Below are 25,551 nucleotides of genomic sequence, written 5' to 3'. Positions count from 1 at the left end.
GAGAAACTTGGTCCACTCACGCTGCACAGAGGTTCTTTGTAGAAGGAAGAACTATAGGATGACCAGAAAGCATATCCGAAAGTCTAAGAACCTCAAATCATACATTCCCCTCACTGAAGCTCATTAGGAGTTGAAAAGAATACAAATAGCTGAAGAAATAACACAACCTGAATCAAACTCCAAACATAATGCAAAAAAAAAAAAAAAAATGACAATAACATGGAAATAAAATTTTTTAACATCATTATCAACTAAGCCTTTAGGATGGGCTTGGAAGAGATGATTTAGCTTTGCCTACTCACAATATGCAACACTTTAGCCCCTTCTCCCAATCTTTAATTCTAATACATGAGTTCATATGGCCGGCCCCAAGAAACGAATGTTCTTGTTAACTCTGCAAGCAGCCTCCCACTAGGGCGGAACTCTCATTACAGGCGTGGACATACTGGATCCAAGGCCTTTCAACTTGTTACCTCATTTGGAGGGAAGACCTTCTGAATGAATTCCAAGAAGCGCTTGGAGTAGAATGTAGGGTCAACCGCAGAGATGGACAAGGAATCAAATTGAAGAGATTTGTATGCATGTTCAATCTTCTTACCCATGTTGTACTCTTGCAATATGTCAATAATACCCAGGTAAAGAACAACATCGTATGTTTCGTGAAGTGTCTCTACTTCCTGTATCCCTGTAATCTTTTCTGCCCTTGCTGGCATATTCACACCAAGCTGGATTTGGAGTCTGCTTAAGAGGTCAAAAAGAAAATTAGAATTCAGATATTGAAAGAAAACAAGAATGTTTTTGCCATCTCACCTTCTACTCACACAACATGAATATTTCTAGTTCCTTTAAAGATAGATTGTTTTCTAAATTAAGCGCACTGATCTTTTTTTTATTTTATATGTATGAGCTTTCACCTTTAATTCTTTCCAGAAATTTTCATCTCTCTGAGGGTCAGGTAAAATTTTAATGTATCACTTTGTCATTTGTCTAGAAAAACTGATAAGAAACTCGTTCTGTTAACTGAAATTCAAATGGCAATTGGCATCAAGTTCAAGCAAGCTTTCAGAAGAGCTTTTAGGACACTACACATTTGCCAAAGAAATCAAACCTTGCTGTTCCAGGAAGAAGGAGATCCACTTCCTCACCACCAGCAGCAGATGATGCTCTCAATCGGCTACCTCTGATGTGAGGGCCCACAACAACACTACCGTCATCACTTCCACGAGGCACCAAGACAAGGCCTTCTGGATAGCTAGAGATATCATCCTCTATAGAATCTGTGGTTTGAATCATCACCAACAAAATTTTGAAATCAGTTCTTGTCCCACTGGATGATGAAATACTGAAATCAGTTCATGCCCTGCAGGACAATGCAACTATGCAAATGCTGTAGACAGGCAAAAAATGGGATCAGATTAGATTCCAGAGACATGCCCAGCCCAAGGGTTTGGATCCATCATCAATGCATGGTTTCAATCATAATCCATCAATTCAAACGCATTGCAAGTAGACAACCACCAAAAACTGGAAGAGCACAGCTAAACAAAAATGAGAAATGGCATTTTTTACTTCAATGATAAAACTCATCCGAACCAGGTAATGGTTCAACATTCACTGCTTAATTCCATATCTACAATAACTGCAACTCGAACTGTTCAATTAGAGGTTCAAAACCTTTGACCAGGTACTGAAAATCAGCCTCCACAATCCTGCATTTTGAACAACCCTGAAAATTGCAGCCTGGTAGGCCTTCTTGAGTATACATTAAAAGGAATACTTGTTTTCTTTGCATAGAAATAAATCTTGGCTCTTATACATACTGCTGCTACAGTAGCAGCAGGAAGGTTTCTTCTATCTCAGTTTTCCTCTTTTCATAGTTATATTTAGTACCTTCAAAATATAAGGCTGATAAAAGTATTGGCAGAAATGTCATTCAAGGAAAGCCAATAAACGGAGACAGCTGTACACCACAAGTCACCATGAGAGAGTTCCACAATTTTCAAGTAACTGCTCATCAGTTCCAATGCGGTTAAAGATGGCAGTTTTTAGATAATAACTCACTGCTTATGAATTCTAATACACTAAAATATTACCAAAAATCATTTTTGTGACAAGCTTGTTATGAAAGCATTGTTGATTAAAATGATAGCTAAAGGAGGAATCAGTTGTCATTTTTGGTCTCCTCAACATGTAATCATATATTTAGAGACCCTGAGACGAGTCTCCAATAAAACTATCATTTCCTTTCAGTATCCACTATATTTTATTCTTCCTCCTATTGCATATAATTCTCAAGCACAAAAAGGCACCTGCAACTTAAGTTATTTACATTCCTCGAATTTCTTTTATTAACTTTACCATCAAGCAAGTGATGCATGCCCATATGAATCAAACAAACAGAACATCAGATATTGGATATGAAACCCACCTTCTTCTGCAAGAATTCCCAATCCATCAGCTCCTATACTTCGATTGTAAGACATGAGAGACCGCAGATGTTGGGGGGCTCGATAATGCACACCCAGTAAAAGGCTATAATCCATAATGTGCTGTGCTTCCAAAAATTTACTGTCAATCTCAATCTGCCTGCATAAAGATATACAAGGAAACTATAACCAATGACAGGAGCATTGATATGCAAGAAAAGAGACTACATACCTGACATTCACTTGCAGCCAAACTATGCTAAAAAATTTATTGAAATATAAATCATGGAGATTAAAGCTAAAACTGACAAGGAATTAGGGCTTTGGAAATCACCTAAAAATGAAATCACTCACTTTGTTCTCATAGGACTCAAAATAAATCATTTCTTCCCCTTCTGAAACATATAATTTTTTATTACACTTTCTTAAAATAAAATTAGTAAGGATCTCAAGAAAAGACAGCCCTCTATCTTTCCCTTCTTTTTCTTTTTAACCATTTTGGTGACATTAGTGAGGGAATTTTAGACAAAGGACTCAGGTGTTACAGAACTAACGAAATTGAAATTGAAAGACATTTTCAAAACGGTTTAAAAAAAATTCATAATCGGTAACTGGACATAGAACTTAGATGAAAAATGCATCACTTGTATACCACCTTCATGCAGCTCAATGAACACTTGTTCTTTACAGTTGTGTGATACATTCCTGAAAAAGTTCATCAATAATTTCCCATTTGAAATTTGGTTCAAGAACCAATCTTTTGAAATTTGATTCAAGAACTAATATTTTTGAAAATATGCAAATGAAAATAAAATAAAATCTTCTTGATATCCAAATCATTGAGTGTTGCTTTCTCTAGAATTTCACGTTTGTCTCGTAAACTCAATTTATTATAAAAATTGACAGTGTTTTCAGATAAAAGGTTTGGTTAACTGTTCCTAGACATAACAATATATTTCTAAGTTTTAGTGATTGTCATATCTCCTTTTAGCATTTTTTTTTGGCATTGCACCTTCATGATTGATGGATAAATGATATGTGAACTTCAGAAAATATGTAAATGGCAACGAGATAACAGCTTATCAACTGTGACTTACATCAATAGAGCATCACGCCAAGAAGGTTCCAAATAAAAGCGGTAATTTAGATCCAGATCTTTCAGTGTTGTGTTCTCATCAATTTCAACCTTGTCTGCAGAACGCCCTAAGGAGGAACCTTTCAAATCAAATCTCCTATGGATTCGTAATTCTGTGCAGAACATGTTTCCCATTACTACAAAGCGAAACTGCAAAGTAGGACATAGTTTACAAAAATTAGTTCATTGTACATATATGCAATCATATGCTCAACAGTAGTTTTGTTTTTTTGGATAAGCCAACAAGAATATATAAAAAGCGCCATGTTCTCAACAGTGGGTTTCAAGAAAACAATACTGTTAAGGTAAGTCTTAATATACTCAGCTCATTGATATGGGTTTATTGACTTCCGAAATTTTAGTAACTTTAAAGATCCAGAACTAGGCATCATTCTAGATTGAAAAAGAACTGCAATATTAGAAATAATTAATTCATTAATTTGATTACCTTTTGCCCACTTGAAGGTTTGATCCTGTGAAGACCAAAAAATTTTGTTATGAGTGTGTTCTCATGGGACCGCACATGATGATGATAGTTTGGAAGCATTCGCAAAAGAACCTATAAAAACACAACTTCGATGACTAGAGAACTTCAATCTTTTAACCCAAAAAAAGGAAAAGAAGGAAATAAAAATTAGATAAACTTCAGTTCTAGTAAAAAATATTTCATGCTCTAATGCTACATAGTTCATTGAGAAGAACAAAAGAAACTAATAAACTAAAATTAATGTTGAAAATCACACTTGTCCAAGATTAACAAGAACATCAAACAAGCAAGGGCAACAATTGAAGTTAATTGCCTTGTAAAATTAGGCCACTTCAAGTATTTTCATCATGAATTGAAGTCAATATTTACAATGGAAAAACATATTGTTAGCCCAAGGGTTCTCCTAGTCAGGTTTGATGATTACAAAACAAGGTAAAGTCTACTAATGATTTAAATCAAGTGAAGTTTCCAGGTTTAAAAGTGAAAAACCAAAGAAATTTTAAGCAACTATGGAGGAAAGTCAATACCATGAAGTCTTGGAACTCTTGAAGACTTGAAGTGACCTAGGACAATTTGAAAGATGGTATTTATTGGTGCGCTTATGTCTAAATTATTTTTCATGCACTTAAAAGTTGATTTTTCATCCTCACTTAAGCTTAAAACATTATTTTTATCAAAGAAATGAATGAATCTTTGCTTTAATTCAAAACTTCGAGTCAAATTCTTTCTAAACTCGTCTTAAAAGATTTTTTTTTTTTTTTTTTTGATAAGTAAACAAGATATGCATTAGAAAAGGCTAACGCCACAAAGCATACAGGGAGTATACAAGACGGCTACAGCCTCAAAAAGAGAAAAAGGACCAAAAAGAACTACCTCCCCTTAAGTGGAAGCTATCCACTCCAAAAATCCTATAAGGGAGAAAGACTCCTCACCTAAATACACTTTGGCCCAATTCCACAAGTTACAGACAAAAGTAGTCTTTAACTTCTGAATATTCAACGCACGCCCCCTAAAGGCTAACCTATTCCTCTTCTTCCAAACCGTCCAAAAAATACATAACGGAATGGATTTCCAAATCTTTTTCCTTTTCTTCCCTACAAATGAACCCCTCCAAGAGATTAAAGTCTCCTTTACAGTTTCTAGAAGGACCCACTTAACATCTATCAACCCAAAAATAATATCCCATAGGGCTCTAGTCACTATACAGTGTAAAAGAATATGATTTACATTCTCTTCTTCACAACCACACAAAAAACAACAATTTGGGAGTTGCATCCCTCTTATCTGGAGTCTGTCCAGAGTGAGCACCTTCTCCCACATAGCCTCCCAAGCAAAAAAACAGACTTTAGTTGGCACCCTATCCACCCATATTCTTCTTGCGGGAAAAACTGTGGCATTAGGCTTGTCTAGTAGTCTGTAAGCTTCTTTGACCCTGAAAAGACCATTTCTTCCCTGCCTCCACATGACTGAATCATGCTCCAACCATGTCCAACTCCCAATCATTGAAGTCCCTCACAAAAACAAGATTCCAATCTCCTTGGCCCGTCTCTTGGTCCCACATCTCCTCAATCGTAGCATCCTTATGCGCGGCAAGGACAAAAAGATGATTGAAGCATTGGGACAACGGAGTGTCAGTGCACCAACTATCTTTCCAAAATTTGATTTTGGAACCCTTCCCAACTAGAAAAGCCAAATTTTCCCAGCACCATTCAGATTCTTTCATAATCTCCTTCCAGACCCCTACTCCAGCCGCCCCACTAGCCTTCTTTTACCTCCAACCATAATCCTCTTGCCCATATTTCGTAGTGATCACTTGTTTCCAAAGGTTATCCTTTTCACAAGCAAACCTCCAAATCCACTTGCCCAGCAAGGCTCTATTCAGAGTGGCTATTCTCCTTAAACCTAGCCCTCTCTTGTGTTTTTCTGTATAGACCGCATCCCATTTAACTAAGTGAACTTTTCCCTCCAAGTTTCCTCCCCCCCATAGGAAATCTCTTTGGGTTTTCTCCACTCTTTTAGCAACAGACTTGGGCATTCGGAAAATAAACATTTGGTAAATTGGCATGCTAGCTAAGGTGCTTTTTATGAGAGTGATCCTCCCCCCTTTGGAGATGTACTGTCTTTTCCAACTCGTCTTAAAAGATTTTAAGAAGGTTTACACAAGTTACTAGAAGTTCCAAACATCAAACTGGGTCAGTTTAAGCACTTTTCAATGTAACCAATTGAGGGGGTCAAGAACCGATTGAATCGGATGAGAATTCACTCAACTAGTTGGACTCGACCGATTGAGCGTCGGTCAAGGGTACTCATTAGTTTTTCTCTCTTCTAGTAGTTAGGGTGCAGCCAATTGAGGCATAGCCTCGACCGGTCAAAAGCCAATCGAGGACCGATTTAGGGTTGATGAAGTACAAGTCTAGAGTCGATTAAGGGCTGGTCTAAGGCTTGTCGAGGACCAGTTGCACATTGAGCTCAAAAACCTCAACAATCACCTTTAAAGCATTTAATGTCCAACTGCTAGTAAATTGACCGAATTGATGCTTGACTAGTCGAGGGTCTTTTATGGCTTTTTAGGTTCCCTAGCTAGAAACCTATAAATTAAAGAATGTTAGAACATTTACTGATAAGAGAACAATTGCATTCAATTAGAAAAACATTTTCTCTCATTCAAAGCTCTTCATCTAAGTGCATTGATTTTCCACTTGCAAATTCTATTAGTGCACCTTTCAAATTCATCCTAGTTTCTTTTGTATTGTGAGCTAAACTTGTCTCTAGGATTGGAAGCATTAAAACTTTCTTATTTACTCGTTGTGAGAGAAAGACTTCAAGTAGGTGGAAAAATTTAAAAGGATTGTAAGTGCTCCAACCATGAATCCAATTATAAAGCTTGACGGCTTGAGTTGGAAGTCTTGATAGAGAAACCCTCACTTGATTAAGAGGTTGAGGAGAGTGGATGTGGATGGATTACTAAACCACTATAAAAGAGTTTGCACATTTTTTTCTCAATCCCCTTAATTTTTTTTTTTTTTTTTATTTTTTATTTTTTAAATTGTTGCCTTACTTCTCATTTTTATGTTACTTTGCTATCAATTGATTATTTTTTAAAAATATTTTAACACCCAAGCCCTCCCCCCCCCCCCCCTCCCTTCCCCTCCCCTCCCCTCCCCTCCCCCGAGCGAATTACTTAATCAAATTAGTTGTTTTTCACACATTTTCTTACTGCTATTTTTTCTGTAACCTAATACAGCAAAAAGAAATAAGGGATACTTCATACCATCGTTAAGGAGATTTAGGAAGATCACAAATTTCAACCAGTTTACAATTGAAATATTATCAAACTCTTTTAAAATTTCCACGATATAAGTTACCCATGAATAACATTTGTACCCTCAGTAGTTGCTACAAGGGTGGAAAAGGCAAAGCCCAAAATGACACTATCATGGATCCCTATAGACATTCGGTGGAAGTGGTGCACTAATCTTCCAATCCCTGTGTGGTCCTAGGATCCAGCGTTATAGAATCCAACAATAGAGTTTGTGAGAGGGTGGAGGTATCCCATCTATTGTTTTCTGACCATACTCTTGTCTTTTGTGTGGATCTGCAAGCTCAAATGGTTAATTTAAGTTGGTTACTTGTGTGGTTTGAAGCCATCTCCGATAAGGAAGTAAACTTTGAGAAAAATGAATTAATCCCAATTTGTAGGTTTATTCTTTCTTCTGTATTTAGTTTCTTTATTGCCAAGGTAGGCAAATTCAAGAAAATTGGGAGCTAATAATTTATTTACATGTTTTATTAACAAAAGCACAAAGGTCCCATTTCATGTGATTTGTCCACTAATGTTGACAATAGGACAAGGCAAAGAATCATAGGGCAATGCAAACTCCAACACTATCATTAAAAATTGAAATGTAGTGAACACCAAAAGTCCGGTATGGTACTTCCCCACCCCTAACTCTCAAAACATTGTGTATTCTAGTTGCAACAAGCTAGTCCTCTTTAAGTCTTGCCATATGTTCCCAACTTAGAAGATCCTTAACCCTCATTGACATCCATTCATATCCAATTGAAATTAAAGGCATGTTACACCTTCAATTCTAACAGAATAGAAGTGGCCCACCCTCTTTGCTTTAAACATAACCTCTGCTTTTATAAACATAAGCAAGCTCCTCTAACATGAAGCAATCCTCAATGTCTAAATTTGCATCTTAAGACAAAGTCCTTAAGCCTTGCTCTCAGTCACAAGACTCATTCATTCAGTCCTATAAGCCTTTTAAATTACTGCTTCACACTCAACATTTAGTAACAGTAGTTAATATTAAAATTAACACTCAACATTAGCAATTCCTTAAAGAAATTCCAACTTTGTGATCAAAAGTACATTCAAGGAACAAACAGAAGTTAATTTTGTGCAGCATCTAACAAGATAAACTCTTTATTTATCCCCACTTTTTGGCAGGTGTGTGTCATAGTTGAGTGGAGATGATGTGCCATTTCTGCATCACCCAAAATTTATGTAAAGTCACACTGCATTATGCATCTTTTCATACTCACCCTCCCTTTATCTATTTGCCAAGGTTCAAAACTCTTATTTTGCACTGAGTGGCCATCAGTTTTTTTATAGGTAAGTGTTTGTCCCCATTCAGACTTGAACTTGGAACCTCTCACAACCCTCCCCAACCCTTTACCGCATGAGTCAAGCCTCCAACTGTGACTAGTAAAATTTTATGGAAATTTAAAGCCAAAATGAGAAAAGTAGGCAAAAATTATAATAGGTTTAAACTTTGACAAAAGGTCAAATTTCAAGCCCTGTAGAGTTGGATTTAACCAATTATTTAAGAAATTTTGAGAAAGTTAAGAACTATGATCAACATTTCAAATTATATTTCTTAAGGTTTTCATTCAGAAAGAAACTAGCAGCATTACAGCTAGCATTCATAATCGTAAACAAAATCTAAATATGTATCTATTTTAACATTCTAGAAATGTTCTCCTAAATTTGTCCAAAGAAGTAAGCCACAATGATTTTCTAGAGGATTCACAAATAACCAAGATTAGTTCCAAGATAAAGGACACACCATCACTCTAGGTAGCCATGTTGCTATAGTCCTTCTAAGACAAATTCAAGAGGTGGTAAACTATTTAATTCACACTAACATAAAAGCGCCATCCCTACCATTTGCCTCATTATTTTGCTTCAGGAGGTTTTTTCATACACCAACTATGACAATTATTTGAAGAAAATTACCCCATGTTTCCCATTTTCTACAATAAGATCCTCATTTCTTTACAATAAAATTGGATGTGTATGCAAGCAAGGATCTATGATGTCTATATTCCCATTCTCTACAATAACAAACAGCTCACTCCCATGTAGATATTGCCCATTCTAGGCCCAATGGGCCCTCATGATTTTCAAACAAATTTACTTGATTAAGAGAAGTTCACCACATATATAGTGTCGGAAACTTATTCCTCCATTCGATGTAGGATATTACAATCACCCCCTCATGTAGAAATAACACCCTCATTGTGTTCTATGCTTTGCAAGCCTAAACAAACAAAGGCTCACATTAGGGTTGAGGATCAACTCTGATACCATTTTTAACGTCTCACTCCCTTCCATGTAAATATTGTTAGTTTTTAACCCAATAAACCCTCACGGCTTTAAAACACTTCTATATGGTTAAAAGGAATTCATTATATATATAATTCCATGAATATTTTCCCCTAACCAATGTGAGATATCACAATCACTCCCATGTAAACACAATGTCCCCATTGTATCCTACAGGACTCGGCGCCACTTAAACGGACAAACATTCTTTACAGGACTAGATAAAAAAGGCTCGCATGGAGGTCAAGGATTGACTTTGGTACCATTTCAAAACTACTCACTTCTTCTTGTCTAGATATTATCTACTTTAGTCCCAATAAGATTTCATGACTTTAAAACATGTCTACATGATAAAGAGAAATTCGCCACATATATAGTGTCAAGAACTTATTCTTCAAATCAAATAAAGGAAACTATTCTTGATACTATATATGTATGAACTCCACTTAACCATGTAGACACGTTTTAAAGTTGTAAGGGTCCATTGGGACTAAAACAAACAATATCTATATGGAAGGGAGCAAGTTGTTATAATTTAGGCAATAACTAATAAGATCCAATAATTGTGAAAAGGCAAAGAGGCTTAGTGTTGAATAACTCCGAGAGCATCACAGAGGAGATTTTACTTTACTTTGAAAAGCTCTACGCGAGTCCTACTGGAGAGTCTTGGAGAGTTGAAGGTTTAGACCTATATCTGAAAAGAGTGCATCTTTTACTGAAGAAGAGATTTCTAAGGCCATTTTTCAGTTGGATAGGGATAAGACGCCGGGGCCTGATTGCTTTACCATTGCACTGTTTCAAGATTGTTGGGATGTGATCAAGGAAGATTTAGTGAGAGTGTTTGTTGAGTTTCACCGGAGTGGGATTATCAATCAAAGCACTAATGCCTCCTTCATAGTTCTATTGCCCAAAAAAAGCATGACAAAGAAAATCTCAAACTTTAGACTTATTAGCTTGATCACTAGTCTTTACAAGATAATAGCCAAAGTGCTATCAAGGCGTCTAAGAGGGGTACTACACGAAACTATCCATTCTACTCAAGGCGCTTTTGTTTAAAGAAAACAAATTTTGGATGCAGTTCTCATAGCCAATGAGATAGTGAATGAGAAAAGACGATCAGGGGAGAAATGAGTCATATTCAAAATTGACTTTGAAAAGAATTACGACCATGTGAGTTGAGATTTTTTGGATAATGTGTTGGAGAAGAAGGGGTTTAGTCCTAGATGAAGGAAATGGATGAGAGGTTGTTTGTCTACGGTATCTTATGCAGTCTTAGTGAATAGAAACGGTAAAGGGTGGATCAAGGCTTCTAGAGGCTTAAGACAAGGCAACCCTTTATCCCATTTTTTGTTTACTTTAGTCGCAGATGTACTGAGCAGGATGTTATTGAGAGTAGAGGAAAGAAATTTGTTGGAGGGTTTCAGGGTGGGTAGGAACAGAACAAGGGTGTCTCATCTGCAATTTGCAGATGATACCGTTTTCTTTTCTAACACTAGTGAGGAAGAATTGCAGACTCTCAATAATTTATTGCTAGTGTTTGGCCATATTTCTGGGCTTAAGGTTAACCTTGAGAAGAGTAATATTTATGGCATCAATCTTGAACAAAATCATCTTTTTAGGTTGGCCGAGTTGCTTGATTGCAAGGCTTCTGGGTGGTTTATACTCTACCTGGGTCTTCCTTTGGGAATGAATCCCAAGGCTTGTGGCTTTTGGGATCCAGTGATTGAGAGGATCTCGAGAAGATTAGATGGGTAGCAAAAGGCTTATTTATCTTTTGGAGGTAGGATAACCCTTATCCAATCTTGCCTCACCCACATGCCTTGCTACTTCATTTCCTTGTTTAAGATACCCGCTTTAGTGGCTGCAAAAATTGAGAGATTGCAAAGGGATTTTTTATGGTCAGGGGTTAGGGAAGGTAAAAGAGATCATATTGTTAGTTGGGATGTAGTGTGTAATCCAAAGGCAAAAGGGGGATTGGGATTTGGGAAGATTTCTCTAAGGAATCTCATTCTCTTAGGGAAATGGTTGTGGACGTACCCTAGAGAAGGTTCAACTCTATAGCATCAGGTTATTTTAAGCATTTATGGATCACACTCTAATGGTTGGGATGCCAACACTATAGTCAGATGGTCACATCGTTATCCTTGGAAGGCTATTGTACAAGTCTTTCAGGAGTTTTCCAAGTTTACTCGGTTTGTGGTAGGAGATAGGGAAAGAATTCGGTTCTGAGAAGACTTTTGGTGGGGGGACCCACCTTTGGGATCCCAATATCCAAAACTATTTAGAGTAGTCACGGATAAAAATATTCCTATTTCTTCAATTCTCGGTTCTACTCGTTCCTTTTCTTGGAACTTTAATTTCCATCGTAACCTTTCCGATTCTGAGATAGAAGATTTAGAAAGCCTCATGCGGTCACTTGATGGTTTGCATTTTTTACCTTCGGGTTTAGATGCGAGATCCTGGTCTTTATCTTCTTCAGGGCTTTTTACAGTCAAATCTTTCTTTCTTGCCTTATCCCAATTTTCTTGTTCTACTTCAGTTTTCTCTACTAAGTTCGTTTGAAATTCTCAAGTTCCTTTCAAAGTCAAGTCCTTTGTCTGGTTAGTGGCACATAAGAAGGTAAATACTAATGACTTGTAACAATTGAGGAGACCCTACAAAGCTCTTAGTTCTGATATTTGTAAACTGTGCATGAAGCATGGAGAATCAACAGATCATCTTTTCCTTCATTATTCTTTGACGATGGGGTTGTGGCACAAATTATTTCAGTTAGCCAAGACAGATTGGGTTCCCTTGAGGAGCATTTCCGACATGTTGTCCATCAATTATAATGGTTTCAGTTTATCTAAGAGAGGGATAGTTTTGTGGTAAGCTGCATGCATTGATTTAATTTGGATTGTGTGGTGGGAAAGAAATGCGAGGATTTTTTGGGATAAAGCAAGGAATTCAGAGAATCTTTGGGACTCTATTCATTTCCTTGTTTTTCTTTGGGCTTTTTGTTCCAAGGTTTTTAAGGGGATTTCCCTTAACGTGTTACAACTTGATTGACTAGCGGTGTGTAATTCCAATGGATTGGTCTAATCTAGAGAGTTTGTTCGTTTTTTCTTTGTATTTTCCCGTTTTTGTATTATTGTAGTTTAGTTTTCTTTGGTGGGAGGATTCATCATCCTTCTCTTGTACTTCTTTTTTCTATCAATATATCCATTTGTCGTTTCCTATCAAAAAAAAAAAAAAAAAAAAAGGATTCATGTCCCATGTCAAGCATGCAAATAGTGTTCAAGCATGTCTACCTCACTATATGAAGCTGAAAGAGGGTAAGGGAAAAAAAGGTCCCATCCTTGTACAAAGAAAGCCTAGAGTTATATTTATATAGTTCAAACTTAAAATTCATCCAGGTTTTTCTTTGGGTGTTTTTTTAAGTCTTATTCAATGAGGGATTCAATTATGGAAATATTCAAAAGAAGGTTTTTTCTTGAAAATGACAATATCTTTCAAAAAAGAGACTTACGATTTTGAGGAGTACCTTTCTAGCTTACCAATTTACTTTTTGTCAGCCTTGGAATCCCTAGAAAGGTGAGAAGAGAATAGAATGGATAAAAAGGGATATTCTGCCATCTGGAGGTCACTTGGACAAGAAGATTCATTGAGTTAGGTGGTCCTGTTGTTTGTTTTAAAAAATCTTGTGGGGATCTAGGATTAGGAGACTAGGGCCTCTCAATAAAGCATTACTTAGTACATGGCTTTGGAGATTCACAGAAAAGCATGACAAACCTTGGAGAAAATTAATCATGGGAAAATATGGGGAAATGGAAGAGGGTTGGTGCTAGAGAAGCTCTTGATTCAGCTTATGGAAGGCAATTAAAAGGGGTGGTAGAGTGCATGATATACATTATAGGCTTAAATCCTACAAACTTAAGCTTTTAGGAAAATTGTTAGTTCTACATGGTACTAGAGCTTTAGATGTTTTTTCTGAATAACCGTTTGGGTTCAAGAAGTTTTGCAACTGCTAGTGTTTTCCTGCCAACAACAAAGAACCAGCTTGATTTGAAAAACAACCTCGAGTTGTTTTGCATTCAACCATGTTAGAATATTCTAAGGTGAGTAACCAGAGGGTATGTGGAGCATCAATGATTGATCCTGGGGTGCAGAATAATTCCACCAGGTATGTGGCAGAACTTGAGAAGGCAGAAACTCACAAACCATTCACTAATAAGGATGGTTTGTGGTGCAGCTACTGTAAGAAACCGAGGCATGCTAAAGAGACATCTCGAAAGCTTCAAGCAAAAACTCAATCCTCTTATCAGAATGATTAAACATCCCTGAGATTGGCGGATTCAAGAAAGAAGAGAGAGATAGGCTTCGAAGCCTTTTTACATCATCATTGGATAATCCTAGTGCCTCGTGCCCCCTTGCATACTCAAGTTCTCAGATTCCCATCCTTTTAGTGCCTCAGAAAACTGTTTTCTAAGGGTCAGGGTCATTAACTCAGGTGCTACTGACCATATGACAAACTCTTCCCATCGGTTCTCTTCCTACAGTCCATATCCTGGAAATAGGAAGATTAAAGTTGTTGATGGTACATTGGCCACAGTGGCTAGTCAAGGCACAATAAATTTGTCACTCATTCCATCATTAAAATTAGTATTACACGTCCTAAGATTATCTGTTAATTTTTTATTTGTCTATGAAATCACTAAAGATTTAAAATGTCGTGTAACATTTTTTCAGACTCAGTATGTATTTCAAGACCAAGCTACTAGAAAGATGACAGGGCATACTAACGAACAAGAGGGACTCTACCTTCTTAAACCTTGTTGTGGAAACAGGGATTACAACTCTCCTACCTCTCCGAAAGCATTTCATCTAATAAGGGCTAAATTTGGTTGTGTGAAGATTGAGATATCCAACCCTTTCTTTTGCTAAAAAAAATGTTTCCTCCCCTATTTGAAAACTTAGATGTCAGCGCATTCCATTGTGAAGTCTGTGAGTTGGCTAAACACCATTGAACCTCATTTCCATTGAATGATAAAAAAAAATTTCATCCATTTACTTTGATTCATACTAATGTATGGAGTCCTTCAAGAATTCCAAATATTTCTCATCCCAAATGGTTTGTATCATTCATAAATGATTGCACTAGGGTTACTTGGCTTTATTCGCTAAAAAATAAGTTTGATGTGAGCAATGTGTTCCCTATATTACACAAAATGATTAAAAATCATTTTGGAGTGAGAATAAAAGCTGTCAAGTCTGACAAAGGGAGGGAATACTTTAATCAAGTTCTATCACCTTTTTTCTAAGAAAAAGGTATTATCCATCAATCCTCTAGCATTAATACCCCGCAACAAATTGGGGTTGTAGAAAGAAAAAATAGGCATTTGTTAGAAGTCACAAGAGCCCTACCATTCCATGGTAAAATGCCTAAGTCCTATTGGGGGGAAGTTGTTCTAACAGTAGCAAACTTGATAAATAGAATGCCTTTTAGGGTCCAGGATCATTGATCCCCAATGATTGTCCTCTCACAATTTTTTACTAACTTCAATGGTTTCAACCAACTCCCTCTTGAAGTGTTTGAGTGTATCTCATATGTTCATATCTATGACCAAAACAGCAGCAAGCTAGATCCTAGAGCCCTTAAGTGTATCTTTATTGGCTACTCTCTCCAACAAAGAAAGGGTACAAATGCTATCACCTATCTTCTAGAACATTCTTCACATCTATGGAGGTTGATTGAGGTTGTTTGCCCACAGGATTATGTGTCTCCCCATGTGGGGTTATGTGACTGCACACAAGGGAGGGTGGGTGTTAGAGTGCATGATATACATTGTGGGTCCAAACTGAAGCTTTTAGGAAAATTGATATACAAAGGGGAAGGATGATTTTTTTTTTTTTTTTTATCTGAATAATGCATTTTTCAGTGGGAAATGGTCAGTGGGGTTTTGAAACAACTCTAGTGTGGATAAGGTCCATTAAAAGATTAGTTTCCTGGTTTTCTGGGATGAGGATTGTTGGAATCCAAGGATCAAAAGGAATTCTTCCAACCAGAAGCTGGCTCTTGTGAACCTACTTTTTGCAGGTGGTAAGCACCTCTTCATCTCCAATGATTTTATAGACAAGCTGGTATGGGGAGTAACAGTAAAGATCCATTTTTAGTCAGATGCTATTATTTTTCTTTGGATATGAGAGATGCAGTGACCCTCCCATCCAAGCTAATATGAAATTCTAAGGCTGATTTTTTTTTTTGAGAAGGAGCATGGGAGAAAACCCTCACCATGGATAATCTCACAAGAAGAAGATGAGAGCTGGTTGACAGGTGTCGTCTCTGCAGGCAGAATTCTTAGTCTACCAATCATGTTCTCATCATTGTAAATAGTGGTGTCTTGGGTCCTCCTGCATTAGGTTAGAATGGCATTGCTTAGCTGGCATGGAGCTTCGTGGGTGCTTACCGTAAGATGGTCTAGAGGCTGATTCATTTTTCTGTTCTTGACTGTCTGGAAAAGCACAAAAACAGGATATTGGCAAGGGTGGAACGTACTAGTTTGGAGTTGAAAATTTGTTTCTTAAGGACCTTTTTTTTGTGGTCCAATGGGGGGCTACACTCTTTCTTCTTCTTTGTGGGATTTTGTTTACACAATGGATTTCACAAAGTCTTGGTGTCTTGTGCTTTCTTTTCTCTAGGCATGGTTCATAAGTTCATATGCATTGTGTGTTCATGATTGCATCCCATTTTTTGTGGGCACCTTTATTAATACACTTCCCTTTTTGTCAATTTCCAAGAAAAAAAAGGACTTCCTGAACAAGCTCCACCAAAATTTTTAAAAAGAGGGGGGAAAAACCTCTTTGCAGAATGTAATTTCTGCAAAGCTCGTGTGCACAAGCTCTGTGAAAAATGTTCTTGTGAACAAGCTTCACCAAAATTTAAAAAAAAAAAAATTAAAAAACAGATCCTTCGCAGAATGTAATTTATCCATAACTAGCAAATATAAATGCACAAGATCCAATAGAGATGGCACACCTTCACTTCAGATTTTCGAAGAGTCTTAATCATGAAATGATCATCTTGAGACAGGAAGAAAACACTACCACTTTTCCCAGGAGAAGAAAGTTCCCTCAGAGCATCATTTCCGCAAATGGACATCATGTAGTCAGCGGCATCAATCTTAAACATCTCCCTTAAATTCCTTCAATCAGTAATCAAGCACTTGAGTTTTCAGAAAGGTGTGCATCTTAAGTACATTAATTAACAAAATTTAATTCTATAAATTTTGGTAAATCAAGACATAATTAATGCAGCTAGAAAGAAGGAAGGGAAAAAAATAAAAAACAAAACAAAACAAAACCAAAACCAACAGCTACATGTACAACTGGAAAAGAAGAAAGTATGCACATCAGAATGCATTATAATAAAAACATTTAGAGCAAATAAATAAAGACCTTTTACAAAATAAAATTTTAAATTATTTTCCAACAGAATAGCAATGCATGATAACGAGCTCAGTAAATGCAACAAGTAGAGTGTACACAAAGCAATTGCTAAAATAGCAGAACTGGGAAGATAGATGGATGCAATCCACAAAGAACAAAGTGAGCAGATGTTTTCATCCTCAATGCAATAGGAAGCCTGTGTGGTATAACTGAAATAATGATCCAAATATGCAGTTCCAAAGAGGAAAGTGGCTGCTTAACATGTACGCCAATAATCAATAAGAATATTGTAGATTCAGTCACAAATGAGCACAACTAAAGAGAAGAAGAAAACCATTTTTTTCCTATTTGTACCCTGACTAGCTCTTTCCACTAAAAGTGTCTTATTTTTTAATAGGCAAAGAAATGCTAAGGAGACAACTAAGGACATGGAAAGTATAAACATATCAATGACCTCCCATCCCAACTACCCTTAGTCTCTAAGAATATCATGGCAAATATAGGCAATCCTTACAAGCTTCCCACACTAAAGAGAATACATTTTTCCTGAAAAGAAAAATTAAGAGCTCGTGAAGTTATAAAAGTTTAAGCATGTGGGTCACAAATCCTTTCTTAATAGAATCATCAGCAATAACCGAAGAAAGTAATCCAACAAAGGCTTTCCTCAGTGGTCTACATTGCTTGTAAACATAATGCATGACAGCCATCATGATGACCTAACCAAGCTACCTTGTTCTTATGGTTAACAAGTTTTGCAAAATTAAGGTTCTAAAAGTAGGCTTGCTATTTTGATATGATAAAAACCTAATAAAATCAGCAGAACAAGACAGCACAACCCACATAATCATGAAGCATATTTTAAACTTTTGAAGCACCACAAAAAGGAAAGCTACAAAGAAAAAAGCCTCTAAACCACACAATCCATAGCCTCAAGAAATCCAAGAAAGAATCCCCCTTTCTTTTACTTCTAACACTTGGTACAAGATAAGAAAAGAAAAGACAAGAAAGAACAAAAAGAAAGAAAAGAAGGAAGAAAAAGCTACTAAAAAAATATGCTTCAGTTTGGGCATTGGTGTTTCTTTCCCCTGAATATGAAGATATTCCTATCCTCCCAAAGCATCCCTACACATCTCCCATGCTCCATAAATCCACCGCACCAACCTTAAGACATCTAATTTGCAGTCCTTGAGATCTGCCAACTCATCTCTACCATCTGAAGAAGATACCACAATTTGGATATGACTAGACAATGCAACAACAAGTGGCCCACTATATCCTCCACCTCTTGCACAGTCAACACCAATTAGGGAGAATTTTCTCTTTCTCCTGATATGGCCAATGCTAAGAATTCCATTAAAAGGAACAAATATTTCTAACAGGTGGAGGCATATTATAAACTTGTATTACAATTTGGTACTTGTTTTCATCTTTTTCATTCGTATTCCTCATTCATAAGGTGACCTCGCGGCTACCTTTGTTAATTTTCTTCCATTACACATTTCACACTTTACCCATAAAACCATGTACAAATAGGATCCAAAAACCAAAAGTATTTTGCAAATGAGGTTTGGAGCAGGTCAGAGTCTCATATATTTTTTAACAATGTCTTGAATGTAATTTTGAAATATAATATTTTATTGACCAAAAAGAAATTATGGAAATTTATGTACACATGTTTTATTTGTAATATTAATATATGCTGTGAACTTCTTGGTCCAATAATATTAATTACACACTACTAATCTATTGCATCTATTTACAAAATGTTTGTTAAATCTAACGTTTATCTTTTATACTTTCACTTGATTTATTTTATGCGCTGTAAGTTTACAATATTAGCTAAGAAAAATATATGAATAAGATTTTTCAACTAAGAAACAAGAAGATAAGCTATATGCAGTGAACCCTGGTAAAAAATAGAATTAAAAAATAAAAAATAATCAAAGAAAGATGTGATATGGTATGTAACATGTAACACTCACCCAAATGCAAGCCTTGTCCAAATACATTTTAATATCCCAGAAATACCCTAAGAGTCAAAGCCTCAACTTTTCCAAAGCTACCCCACAAAATGATGGTCCATCCATTTTTTTTTCCTTTTCTTTATTTAGTTCCATGAAACACTAGGCCCAGCTAAAAGGAAACAAATAAGACCATGCTACCCTGAAATTATTAGCACTGTCTATGGCATTCCCCAATATCAAACATGAATTTTAGAGCCACCTTTCATCAGAAGTAAAGTGCTATTAATTTGCACAAGACTTGAAAAGGTATACACAAGCCAGTTTAGAATTTGTAACCTCCAAAAACAGGAAAAGATTTTAAAAAGCTTATTTTTCTAAATATTCATCATAGAACCTTCCCCTACAATATATCACACAGCATTGTTGCTTTAAAAGCTTAAAATTTTAAAAAATGGACAATAAGCTTCAGTAGTTGGTTGCTTTGATGAATTGAATGACTAATTCTAATTGTGTAGTATCCATTGTACCCTGCATAAAGAAGACCATGACCTCAAGCAAATAATCTTGCCTTAATCATGGTTTCTCTGCAAACAAGTAAAAGGAAAACTTGCAAGCCACCCTGTCATGGTTCACAGTTATAATTTCCAAAGTGTAAGAGCAGCCGGAACAAGCTATGATGAATTTCACAACTATGCCAAGTAATTACATAAAATAAATCAAATGCACTGCAGAAAACCTAATATGAACAACTAACCTGAAAACCATTGGGCAGTAGTCTTTCCACTTAAAATCTTCTGATTGATGAGGAGGTGTCAATTGGGATCCTTCTTTTGGAAAGCTCATCCAAAAACTGGCTCTGGGACCAAAATCTGATGCACGAACCTCTCGCCTCTGTATTGGTGTAATTTTCCCCACAGTATATCTGATCACATTCAATTTCATACTCAGCAATCATGAGTAAAATATAATGACAGACATAAAGATCAGCATATATTTACATCCTTGATATGACAAGTGGGCCTATGTCTTTTGGGCAATGTTAATGAATTTACTTTTTTATAGGCAATCAAATCAACAAAGGTAAAATCTGGCCATGACATGATTATCTCCTAAGCTTTACTTGGAAGGAACATTTTATCTTAATAACTCAACATCCCATTTATTAATCTCTCTAGAAACCTGAGCCAATCTTAAGACTTCTTCCAACTTTCAAATACAAACCCACCTACAGTCAACAGTGTCCAATCCAAGTAGAAATATAAAATCTTCTGACCTAAAAATATACATTGAAGTTTCATAAACTCAATTCTTGAGTTCAATTCCTAAATGAAACTTAATATTAACTTCAAAAGTGAATTTTAAAACCCTAGAGTTTTGCACCAATCATAACCAATCTTGTCAAGTACCAGTCAGATTTAATATTTTATATGCTTTGCATTATTTGAGGTAAACCTGTTACAACAATTTAAACATGAGAATTCGGAAGTGCATCAAGATGAACTGCTTTGAGAAGATCATTCAGTTACCAATCTGAACAGCATGGTACGCATCTTACTCAGAGAATAAGCAGAAAAAATATACTTAATAATTCTATACAACATACTTGCATAAGATGCAACAAATAAGAAAAGATAAGAAGATGTATTAAATTAGGAAAATATAATTATCTCAGTACAGGAACATAACCAGAGAAGAAACAGTGAGTATACCGTATTCCAAGCTGCAAACTGAGCATTAGATCATAGCTCCTGTGACCTTTAATGATTGCTTCACCTGGCCTCTTTACATCCTTTGTAAGTTTCTTCTGCCGCCGTTTTGCACTTCTAGATGATGGTGAAAATCTATTATCTAACACCATCTCACTAATTAAAACACCCTGCATATATTCTCGTTCCAAAATTGGGGCATTTTTCACACTCTCTTTCTCTCCACCTTCTGAGACGGACTCAGATAAGCCCAATGACAAATCATGTCCAATTACTTTTTCGATAGATACCTCAAGACTCCAACGTCTTTCCAGGGCAACATTTCTGTTGCGAGACTGATCCAAATTTAACAGGTTTCCTTTTGAAAGCTTATCAGAAGAACCTCGACGAGATACCTGATTGCCACCAACCTTGACGTTTCCCATATCCACTGATGATGCACGATGAATATGTGAGACATTAAACTGCTTTTTCAAATCTGGCAACAGCCCTCGCTTTCTCAGGGCATTAATGTACAGTTGTTGTAAAGCTGGAAGGCTACTGCCTTTTGGATAAAATGCACCCTTTCCATCCTTCAAACCCCGTGTCCAAGTTCCAACATAGTAGCCACCATCACTCCATGTATATACCCCAAACCCATGCATCATTCCATTTAGCCAACTTCCTTCAAATGAGTCCCCATTTGTCCAAGTAAGAGTTCCTTTCCCTGACATTTTCCCTCCTTTCATATTTCCCAAATAAACATTTCCATTGGCCCAGGTATACTTACCAGGCCCTTCTGGTGTTCCCTGGATCCAAGACCCTTCAAAGACATCTCCATTAGGATAATTTTGATATCCCAACCCATGTTTGAGATTCAACCTCCAGCGCCCATTATAGGTCATATTGTCAGGTCCAATATAAGTCCCTGTACCATGCATATAACCACCTGAAAATTCACCCTCATAAGCGGCTCCAGAAGACCACCGAATTTTACCATTTCCATTCCTCATCCCCCGTCTCCATCCACCCTCATATACACAACCATCTGACCAGACATACTTCCCTGGACCTTCAGGTACGCTACCGAGCAATGATCCAGAATAACATTCACCATTAGGAAGAAAGAGGTTCCCAGATTTAAACCCAACAGTTTCAGAAGATGCATGCAAAACTTCCCCATTGGTTAAGATGGACTGGTAGTCTTTGCCATTGGAGGTAATGGCATCAAGAGATTTTGTTCTCTCTGTCCGAGAAATTGCTCCTTCCACAACATCACCAGTGGCCACAGGGCCAGACATGCATAATGTGCAAAAAGTTACAGTTCCTTACAAGACAGTAAGTGCCCCAAAATTCTCATTAGCAGCAATAACTTCTTAAAATGGCACTGCAACGCCAGAAACCTCTTGTTCTTTGATCTATTGAAGAGAAAAGAAAGAACAGGGAATTTGATCTCATGAGTGGCAGGTAATCATAGGCCATCAAGTAAACATTCATCATAACTGAAGAATATCCAAGAGAGTGACAATACAAGCACAGACCACAAGCCTTCCTAAAACAAGATTGAGACAGTAATCTAACCTCTAGCTATAACTGGAACTTTTGTTTGAAATTTAACCAACAAAAATGGTAACCACCAGAAGGGAAATTTATCAGAGCAGTGCAGATAACTTAAGAGCCAGAGCAACTCATAGAGAGGGGAAAATTTTTCCTTTTCTGGTAATAAACATCATATAGCGTGAATGATTGATGGCCCCATTATGATTCCAAATTAACAGGAAAACATAAATCAAAAGACAATCATCTCAAGGAAAGACAACAAATTATTATACAATTATCTTGTATATCGTCGCTAATTTCACCCGTCAACCAAAAAAAAAAAAAACAACCATGGTGGAGAAACTAAACATTTCACAAACTGGAAAACCCCACTATGCGTTTCTTTTTTCTCTAAGTGTCTGTGAAAAAGGCAATTTATGAACAGATTCCAACTCCATAATCAAATAGAAAGAAACTAATAAAGATAAAAATGAGGAGTAGACAGTGAGTAGTGTGAAAAAAGAAATTTCAGAAGTCTGGAAAAAGAAATATAAAAACCTAGGCATGCGAATAGACAACCCTTCCACCATCAAATACAATAAATTCTCCGTCAAATCTCCAAAGCCCCATCAACTAAATTCAATAAATGCCCAAACAACTAAATTTGATCGTGCACCCATATTCTATCTTACATCACCAAAACCACAACATCCATTTCAGCCCTCAAAGAAATTTAAAAAACAAAACAAAATAATGACTGATAACCTCCATCCTTCAGTATACAACCTACTTAAAAGGTTTTTACTTTAACGAGAAAAACTTTTCCACTTTCTAAGTTCCTTTTCTCCCCCTGACTCCAAAAAGAAACACCAATTTTTTAATTCACCAAAATTTCCACACTTCCTCCGCATCCATGCCCAGAAACTGCAACGGCACTCAAAAGCAACTCAGACAAATCACCAGAAACACACCAAACATCGCAGATATTAACTTCAAAGAAAGCCATACAAACAATGAATTCAACAGCCAAAAATTCTCATACAAAGAGAAACTTCAATGACTTTTGATCCAACCTTTTGATTCCACGGAATTGATTGAATCCGCAGTGGCAACGCCCTTAGCCAGACATAAACCAGAAAAATCAAAAAGCAAAATCAAATATCACTCAGATATACACTTATAGGCTTCTACACAAGGAGCGGTGTGTCAAAAGACGGTCCTGTCCATTGTGGTTCAATCATTTGAATTATGATTCTTTGGACCCAATCGGTAATTCGGGCTCCTAATTGGGTAAGAAGTGCCCGGTTTAGTGAAAAGGGAAGTGCCCGCACTGAATGCTTGGACATTTTGGGTTTCCTTATATGGTAATATGAATTAAATAATAGGTTTCATATTATTATTATTTAAAAATGGAAAAAAAAAAAAAAAAAGGTTAAAACGTCGCTTACGGATCCTCTGTTTCTCACGTACGAGCCCCTCATTTATGTTCGGGGTTTGACCTGGGCTGATTGGGACGTTGGGCCCACACTAAAACGACTGGGCCCAGCTGTTGATTGTTTCTTGCTGACGTATGGTTGGGCAATTTATGTGTTGAAATTCTGGCTGATCATGGAATCCTTTGTGGCCGAAAGTAAGCTAATATGATACTTAGTGACACATGGAATAACTTTCATGAAAAGAGGATCAACTTTAAAAATAAAAAGTTTAGAGTTGGATTCGCGCGGTTGTATACTCATTTAATTTTATAGTATTGTTAGACGGCATGATTAGTCATTGATAAGAAAGTTTATATTCTATATAATCCATCTTTTAACCAATGAATGTCAAGTAAGTATCCAATTAAAAATAATTGAACAATTTTAATTTCCAATTATTTTATTAAAATTTACATATCATTAATTTGAGTATACCACAGAAAACCGTTGAGGTAACAGAATTAGCAAATCCAAAAATAAAAATATGAGTCCGTACACCACAGCTTGTGCCAAATGTTAGGCTTATTCCATAACCCAAAGTTTGGTGAGAGAAGGCCATGATCGACAATTCCTGGATGACGCCGATTTATGCTTGATTGATAAACATGACTGCTTGGTTAGCATCCATCATTTTCTTCCAACCACATTTTATACGGTAGTTGATACATGTATGGCACTTGTTTTGTTTTGTTCTTTGCTGTTTTCGGCTGTGTGCCATACTGTCAGTTGTCATCCTAGGAGCTTTTACCCAATTTTACTAACAGGCGGCAGAAGCAGAAGAAGGGCACACCACAAGCATCTGGGGACAAGGCTTGTAGTCCAATAGTATCCTAGGCCTCTTTGTTGCAGAGTTGTACGTTGGGTGTTTATTTGTAGTACTTCGGGCGAGAGAGAGAGATGAAGACAGTTGCGGGCATCGCTATGTGGATGAGCATCTTGACAGTTGTTTCAACTTTCACCTCAAGCATCTTTCGAGGCATAGAATCAAAAAAGCTTTTGGACTGCTACTACATTTTGAGGAATCTATGATTGGAAGGAATCTAATGCGCGAAAATACATTCCAGTCTTTAGAACATTTTTTTTTTTTAATCGAGTAGATATTCTTGATAAACTTTTTGTTAATTTTTTTTTCTTAGTACATATTTTTTATACGGTATTAGGAGTAACAAATGAAAATATAAATAATATTTTTAAAAATTATATTAAAGGTAAATATATAATATTTTCATGAAGAACAATTTTTAAAAATTTATTTATATTTCTCAAATACTATATTTTAAAAAAAATTGTTTTTAAAATGTTAGCCAAATCTGCAACAAAATTTCCAGTGGGGAAATTAATTAAAAATTGATTATAACAGATGTGTTTAGAAATTTGGCCTGATAGATCCAAAAAAGCTTATAATAATAAATAATTAAATAAATAAAGAAAGGAAGTAGAAAGGCCAATATTCACAACAATGCATTAAAAATATAATTAAATAAATATTTTTTTTGACGTTACTTTCATCTTTTGTTTTTTATTTATGGTTCCAGCATCCGTTTCGATATTGCCACCTTCGTCATCGACATGTGTGATGAAATCAACAAAGAAATAGCATGGGAGTAAAGTTGGTCGGTAGCCTGGGACTATGACAGCTGAGATGCTACCAAAACTCCCACTTTTATCCTATGATTGTGAGAAGGCCAGGTTTCAAAATTAGAATCGAAACGTTTTAAAAAAAATTATCGGCGGTGGCTGTGGTCGGTTGCCGGCACAAGACAACCTGGTCATTGGAGTTGGAAAATTCGAAAGCGACAACAGG

The 25,551-nt window shown here is 36.4% G+C and overlaps 1 protein-coding gene across 3 annotated transcripts; it reads right to left on the bottom strand.

Annotated features, from left to right (window-relative positions):
- Nucleotides 1–72: 72 nt before the first annotated feature.
- On the bottom strand, nt 73–23,526 carry LOC100260604 (phosphatidylinositol 4-phosphate 5-kinase 9). Of its 3 annotated transcripts, none has more exons than XM_002265670.4 (9): nt 23,346–23,526; nt 20,758–22,151; nt 19,803–19,970; nt 16,675–16,840; nt 4,010–4,120; nt 3,524–3,711; nt 2,429–2,586; nt 1,109–1,277; nt 73–738 (listed from the first exon to the last, which is right to left on the bottom strand). In XM_002265670.4, the coding sequence occupies exons 2-9, from the start codon at nt 22,032–22,034 to the stop codon at nt 462–464; spliced, it is 2,514 nt and encodes an 837-aa protein (XP_002265706.1). In that variant the 5' UTR covers nt 22,035–22,151; nt 23,346–23,526; the 3' UTR covers nt 73–461. The 3 variants fall into 3 exon arrangements, with proteins under 3 accessions (XP_002265706.1, XP_010653996.1, XP_019077150.1); XM_010655694.3 differs by lacking the exon at nt 23,346–23,526 and adding an exon at nt 22,831–23,238; XM_019221605.2 differs by lacking the exon at nt 73–738 and having other exon boundaries at nt 1,109–1,387; nt 23,346–23,515.
- Between the last annotated feature and the right edge of the window lie 2,025 nt (nt 23,527–25,551).

The sequence above is a fragment of the Vitis vinifera genome, chromosome 8 (assembly GCF_030704535.1).
Source record: "Vitis vinifera cultivar Pinot Noir 40024 chromosome 8, ASM3070453v1".
NCBI classification, from domain to species: Eukaryota; Viridiplantae; Streptophyta; class Magnoliopsida; order Vitales; family Vitaceae; genus Vitis; species Vitis vinifera.
The sequence above is the reverse complement of the archived record's forward strand: the minus strand, read 5'-3'. Positions and strand labels throughout refer to the sequence as shown.